Source organism: Branchiostoma belcheri, unplaced genomic scaffold (assembly GCF_001625305.1).
Source record: "Branchiostoma belcheri isolate BF01 breed outbred unplaced genomic scaffold, Haploidv18h27 scaffold23, whole genome shotgun sequence".
NCBI lineage: Eukaryota > Metazoa > Chordata > Leptocardii > Amphioxiformes > Branchiostomatidae > Branchiostoma > Branchiostoma belcheri.
This window is the reverse complement of record NW_017803824.1, coordinates 1,872,489-1,879,546: the sequence shown is the minus strand read 5'-3', so window position 1 is coordinate 1,879,546 and position 7,058 is coordinate 1,872,489. Positions and strand designations below refer to the sequence as shown.

At 41.8% G+C, this 7,058-nt stretch overlaps 1 protein-coding gene across 1 annotated transcript; it reads right to left on the bottom strand.

The window, feature by feature from the left end:
• Window positions 1-453: 453 nt before the first annotated feature.
• On the bottom strand, window positions 454-6,775 carry LOC109470613. The gene is made up of 9 exons (XM_019769625.1): window positions 6,187-6,775; window positions 4,739-4,877; window positions 4,350-4,445; window positions 3,810-4,012; window positions 3,459-3,571; window positions 2,764-2,991; window positions 2,372-2,506; window positions 1,899-2,129; window positions 454-1,519 (listed from the first exon to the last, which is right to left on the bottom strand). The coding sequence occupies exons 2-9, from the start codon at window positions 4,865-4,867 to the stop codon at window positions 1,374-1,376; spliced, it is 1,281 nt and encodes a 426-aa protein (XP_019625184.1). The 5' UTR covers window positions 4,868-4,877; window positions 6,187-6,775; the 3' UTR covers window positions 454-1,373.
• Between the last annotated feature and the right edge of the window lie 283 nt (window positions 6,776-7,058).

The following is a 7,058-nucleotide window of genomic DNA, read 5'->3' as shown; positions in this document are numbered from 1 at the left end:
ACCATGCGGACTTCACGTGTTCCATCTGAAAGTTCTGGAACTTTAAAACGAACACCTACGTTACCATCATATGGGCCCACACGCTAATTGTAGGCAAACATGTCTAAATCAAATCATTCTTTTGAATAACTACTGATGATACACCATTCAGTTCGTCATTCGTATCTCCATCTTGATACGTACTGAATTTAAAGGTTTGTATTGTGAATGGGCTGCAAATATCACATCTATCACGTCAGAAATGTCTAAATAAAGTAAAAACAAAGCAATGTACAGGCACTTAGTACAATAGTTGTCAAGAAAGGCTAATAAGGATACAGTATAAAAATGACCACAAAAGACGCTTGGTTCAATGTTTGAAGACTATATCTTCATGTTAATAATACAATGAATGTACAAAATGTACAAAACGTCGAATTCACATCACTACTCCTGCCCATATTTACACCAGAACTGTACACTGTACATTTGGATCTCCTGCATTGTGCAAAGATAAGTAAAAGCAACGCCTCAGAGGCTCACACAATCGCAAATTACATTGACCCACAAAACAGGCTAAAAGAAGTCAACATCATCCTCTAAACTCGCAGTATAAAAGTCGCAGTATCATAGAAAATTACTTGCTTTGTCATCTGATGGCTTTGCAAGTCACAGTAACACTGATGTTTATATAAAGTCATGCTTGATCGTATAGCACACATAATACTGTAATTGTTACCCTACCAATCCTCGTTCCAGATCCCAGTTCCAGATGTTCCTACATGGCAACATAATGGCCTATGGCTTTTGTACAAAAGTTTACCTACATTACTCTAGTTACCTCGCTAATACTTTCCCTTCATCAACTAAACCTCACTTGATTCACTAAAGTCAGGTGTGTTTCTGATCTCTTCACACAGATAGTCTACAAGTCCCGCAAACTTAGTCTTAACTAGAGCCTCTAGAACGTGCCCGACAGTTAACATGTTCTCGACATTTCGAGTTTCTAAGACCTTAAACAGAGCAAGAGTCGGACTGTCTACCCTAGGATTGTTCATAGAGTCCATTTCTAGCTTCTCCAAGTGGCCTAGAGTCTCGAAGAATGTCCTCCAGTTGGGTAAGGAGGCTGCAGGGGGTATTCGGTCCAGCTGGGCGGATAGGTGCTGCTGTCGGTCATAGTTGAACCATTCGTCTCTCAATGGTATCTCTGTAACATACATGAAAAGGAAACACACAGTTTAGTATCATTTTCTTGCAGTTGTACGGGCAAGTCGTAGCAGTTAGCAATAATGTTATGAAAGATGAATCCGAACTAATAGAAACTTCGTAAGATATGTAGGATAATTGCATATATTTAAATATATATCTATACCAATCACTAAAGTATTAGTAGATTAACACTGTGTCAGGAGAATAAGAAACTCTGTATACGTACCGTGTGCACGTTGGAGGTATTTTGCAAGTTTCGTCTTGTAAAGATTGGCTGTCTGATTGCTACCACGTGTCTTCTTGGTGCTTTTATGGACTTGGGCTGTCTGACCTGATGAAACAAAAAAATTAATGTATCAACATTCTGATCATTTATTTGTCTACATCTATATCTGATGTTGTCTAAGACTCACAAGACTATATACTATCATTTGTTGAAAGTTCATCTGTGTTGGTAGTAATCATAGGAAAATGTCCAACGTTATTCCAACACATGTACAAGGGTTACACGTGTCTGTAACCGTAACTCTTACGATATCATGTTTTGAAGTGATTGGTCATTAATTATCCTTATGAAGGCGACAGTAGTCGTTGAAAATTTTATCTCTGGGTAACCCTTGTGTTGGAATAATTCAGTTCAACATTTTACTAAGACTATATACTAGTACACCATAGGACCAAAAATGTGAAAGTTGATAATATAAACAAACCTGCTAAAACAACAACAGGTGACGATGGGGGACCCTCCGAGCTCTCGGAAACCGTCCGGGTGATTTCGGGGAAGACAAAGACCTCCCCTTCCCTCCCTTCCTCGTCTTCCGTGACGTTGAAGGGAGAGGACGTGCCTTGCGGTTCTTCCGGCGTCTCTGACTTGTCCACCAACTTCTGGTTCGCATTGCTGCTGTCGGGTACTGGCCACGGGAAATCTGGTGTTGCACGAACTGTGGATAATAACAATTATTGTAAACTTAACATCCAACTTGCTAACTCGATGTGCTAGAAGACAGGAAAGCATTTCACAGGGCCGCAGCCAAAATTTGCTTATGCGATACCAGTAATTAAATAAAGGAATGAGATGACTACAAGTGATATACAGTACATGACGACATGATAATGTTTGATTATTCACACTGACAGTACTTATATGTTGAAAGTACATTATCATAGTTTATTCGTAACCTACCGCTTGCAGAAGCTGGCTGTGCAACCAAGTATTCCTGGTGATACCCAACATTATCTTCACGGCGGCTCTCACCGCTGCTGGGCCCAGAGGTTTCACGGGTCATCTCATGTGCACCGTTCTTACTTATACACGTGCCTGCAGTAGACAGAGCAAATCATGGTATCAATAACATTTTATGGTACTTAGGATTGTGGTAAACATATGTCTACTTCGCTATCCAGTTATATGTATCCAGTTGCTTGAGTAACTGTTTTGGCGTATCTTACTACCTGGATGTCTAACCTTCACCGACGTATATGTATACTTCGTACAATTTATACCTGTCAACAACCACAACTTTTGGTAACGTTACAAATTTGCTTAGAAGAAGTCTGTTTTTTCTCTAGCCCTACCTGAGCCAGTCTCTGGGTCAAGGCTGTTTGACAGTTGTGGGTTGTTTCGCCTTTTCAGCTTATCCTTGATCTTTTGTCCCAGACCGTATCTAGCGGACAGAACGACTGTGACGAGTAGCAGGAGCATGACAGCCCCAAACGCCAGGCTCCCCGCTACCATGGCGTAAGTTGCAGTCGAGTCCAGATGATGGGTTTGCTTCCGTGACACCTCCTCTGCTGTTTCAGGAGCTACGGAGGAGTAGAGCTTGTTAGTAAACGTTGGTAAACTTTGTCAATATCACTACCTCGGTAACTATGTACATACTAGGAAACTTACCAATGTTAGTAACCCTATTATTGTATAATGTAATTCTGATAATTTGTGTATAAGTGTATAATCCAACGTATGTATATATATATATTATTGTAAATTTGACCGTGTATCTTATTAATTGTTTTTGTATGTATACCTGACGATTTTATTTTGACCCTTAGCAATAGTCTACGACTAGTTGGGCAACCCTGGCTGTTGTAAGCTGAACTAATAAATAACTTGTTAGTACGTATAATAATCAAGGAATGAAACAAACACATACCATACTGAAGGCACTGAACTCAAGCCAAAGATGCATATTAATCAAATAAAGTGCACAGCTAGAAATTTGAATAAACCGCCTGATTTGCTCAAGATGTCGCTTGATGAAATTGACTCTTACCTGGGGTTTCTTTCTTGACCTCGACCTTCACCGGGCAGTCGGAGTTGTTTGCCCTGTCCTCGTCACAGTGAAGGCAGTGTACTTTATTATTCGTAGTAGCTACCGCAAAGTACCTGGAAATATGAGCAAGAAACGTCAGCCTAGCTGTCAGTCACACGATCACATGACAAAGATACAAGAGATGATATTTTTAGTTGTTATGAATAGAAATTATCGTAAAAGTGGTTTAAATATCAGTACACTGAAAACTGTGCAAATATGAGTTTGAAAACCATACGAAAGCTAAGGATTCATTATTCAAAAACATACACTATGTTAACGTAACTGGCTTCAAGTGAATAACCAACTTACCCTTCTAAACATCCACCGCAAACTGTTTGTGAAAACCTGTTGCAAGGTCTGACGGTTTTCTTTCCCTGGACGTCACACAACACACAGGTCTGCTCCACACCGTTCACACAGGTGTATCCCTCCGCTAGAGGGCTACAGTCTTCGCACACCATATCCTGCCCGGACCCGCACGGTCTCACTAGTCTCTGTCCGGCCTCACAGCGCTGCATGGGTACAACAACATACAAATATTGCTTCACGTACAAACATTTTTGTCAGATTCCAATCTAGTTTTTTTTAATGTTTACCGAAGGAAAGCATGTCGTTTTTGCTCTGTTTCCTCTTCTTCCGTTCCAAACACAAAAGGTCAATGACCAGAACCAGACGTCTGTCACCATGGTAACTGGTGTTGGGTTACATCATGTTGCAATTTTATAGCAGGAGGACTCCTGTCACCATATATATGAATGTGTTTTAGTAAGAATTAACAGAGTAGACCATATGTGAAGGTAAACATTATGCATTTGCTTTGCAAATGTTACCTCAACCTGCGATACTTACCCGGTTAGGACAAATTTTACATCGTCCTCCGTCAAGATACTCCCATTCCTTGCATGTATTTGCAGCCTTGACCGTAGCAGGCATAAAAGCTACAACCTGTAAGGAAAAGATGGAAAATTCTGTAAGTTGAAGCTTCAAAATCATGAACAGCCAAAGATAACAGAAGTATGTTGTTACAAGTTCCCTGAAGAACCACCTTCTTTAACAACGCTAAGGAGAAACGATAGAAATCCGATGCAAATCGGGCTAAGCAGTATGAAAGATGATGATGAAAACCCGGTAATTTGAAGCTTCAAAATTTAACTGCTAATATGCAAAGACAACTGAAGTTTATTTTTAGATTCCGCAGAAACCTCATCATTATGAGTTAAAAGGAGAAACACACGTACCAGTAAACATGTGAAGAATATAAGATGTTCTAGTTTCCACCCTGTGAGGTATATTCTCGACTGTCGTTGTCGTCCGTTCGCAGTGGTTGTCAGAGAATGACGAAAGGCGGGACAGCTCACAGACGACATCTTTGTGTATCTGAGAGAACAGGCGAATGTTTCACGTTATGGTTACGGTTCAAAGTTGGATTTTCATCATAACATCCACTAGGCCTTCCTACGGGGGGTACGGATCCTAGAATTCGGTGAAAAGGGGGAAATAGTTGGCCAGGAGAGTCAGTCCGCGAGAGGGTTAATTTTCCCTAGCCTCTACCAGGCTTGAGGAGGCGGCTGGAAAGAGTAGAAATCGGCCAAAATAGAGAGACAAGCATGCCAAGGGAGTTTGGCCGTTGAGAGAACAGTTCGCCGCCCCACAAACTGTTCTCTCAACGGCCAAACTCCTTTGGCATGCTTGTCTCTCTATTTTGGCCGATTTCTACTCTTTCCAGTCGCCTCCTCAAGCCTGGTAGAGGCTAAATTTTCCCCTCTGAAGCGGGCAACTGAACTCTACGCTGGCTAAACTCCCCTAGTCAATTATTCTCCCTACTGGCTAAATTTTACTTTATCTGTACCCGCGTTGTTGGAGACTAGGATTTTCAAATTTCCCGCCAAGTCTACGAGTTACCTGAAGTACACCGGAAGAGCCCAATTAATGGCACCACGAGTCAACAAAATTGACACGCCCCATTACACCCCGTGACGTAGACACCTGCCGTATCACGCGATATCACATGTCGGCACCTAAACCAAAGTTTACTTTCTGGCGAGGATAACCGCTTATCTTCATTCCAACAACATGCCAAGAGGAAAGAAAAACAAATCAGAACTTCGATTAGAAATTGTACACCGGAACACAAGTAATTCTGGTGTGTCAGTGTGAGCATGACTACACTTTGTAGGGCCTAGGGAACAGTTTCGTAGGTCGTTTGTATTTTTGGTCACACGTACGTTACAGAGGTAGGTATTCCTCGTCGGTTTTATTGTAGTATTACTTCGGGATTACTTTGTGTTACTAGTCTAGATATTTGATAAACTTAGGGAATCGTGATTTCTCTCAAATAAGAGGATCCAACAGAAAAGATGTAAGAACATCTTGTACCCCAAAATTAAGGACATGGAGCTTTAGACCTTTTATAGTCTAATTCATCTGAAGTTACACGATTATGGCCGGGCCAATCCACTCAAGGTCACCCAAACGGTGTACATTAAAAGTTTCAGAGTAGCGTCAGTAAATGAAATAAATCTCATCCTCCAGCTTTTCACTATGCTAAATAGTATAATTTCAGTTAAACATTGTTGGCAAGATGTGAGTAATAGAACATAAAATGAACAATGCTACCAGAAATACGTCAATTGACTACAGAGTTTCGGAATTTTCAACAATGTATAAGACAACAGAATACACCTACCTACTACACCATCACCCACGGAGAGGAACTGACCAGATTTGGGCTTCGCCGGCTGCCCAACCCCCTTCGCCCTGTCCCGACTTCCGGCCGACGTCACTACGAAAACAAAGATAAGGAACCTAACCCGCCTCCTACGCAAAGGTGTGGAACAATGCCGATCTCTCCTAGGTGATTACGGCTCGTGTTAGCACACGGGTGTACGTGTGTGCTGGTATTTGGTCTCTGATCGGCCATTTGACGTCAAAGCGTTTTTACCGATAACGTATTACCCCTGACTTCTTCGAATTTTGGCCCAACTTTTGCCCCAACTCCAAGCACTTTCTCCTACTTCCGGGTTCTTAATCATAGCCCACAGCGTCATAGCCGAGACGTAAAAGGATAGGCTCGTGTGTTGCATCTGGACCTTGTTATGTACAAAGATTTAGAAATACCGACCATGCTTAAGGCCATGTGTACTTTTAAAACGCGTACTTTACAAGTAAACTTTACATGTGTTCAGGCTGGTTCCATTGGCGCTGAAATATATTGAACTTTCCGGCAGTCATTACAGGTTTGCGATAGCAAAACCTGTTCTATTTTACCTGGATTTTATGGGCGCCGCCATTTTGTTTCCCGTCATGCAATGGGGCAGGTCAAAGTTGAGTGAGGTGCATTGTGGGACCTGTCACAGGCCTACAGTGTAAGGACGACACCTAGCGGTATGTTTGGAAAGAGCAGTAATTGAAAGCCTACCTGGTTGTGTGTTCATTTTGGCAGAAGTGTATAGAGGCGATGGCTTTGACGTAATAAAGGCGAGTCTGATTGTGTTTAGCACTTGACGTAATTTTCTTAGCATGACGGGAAGGAAACTTGGCGGACCTAATGCGGCGGAA

Coding starts and splice junctions, on each gene's coding strand:
- LOC109470613 (XM_019769625.1), bottom strand. CDS start 4,867: ATGTCGTCTGTGAGCTGTCCCGCCTTTCGTCATTCTCTGACAACCACT. Junction 4,013..4,349: donor GTAAAATTTGTCCTAACCGG/GTAAGTATCGCA, acceptor GTACCCATGCAG/CGCTGTGAGGCCGGACAGAG. Junction 1,520..1,898: donor ACCTGTTGTTGTTTTAGCAG/GTTTGTTTATAT, acceptor TTGTTTCATCAG/GTCAGACAGCCCAAGTCCAT.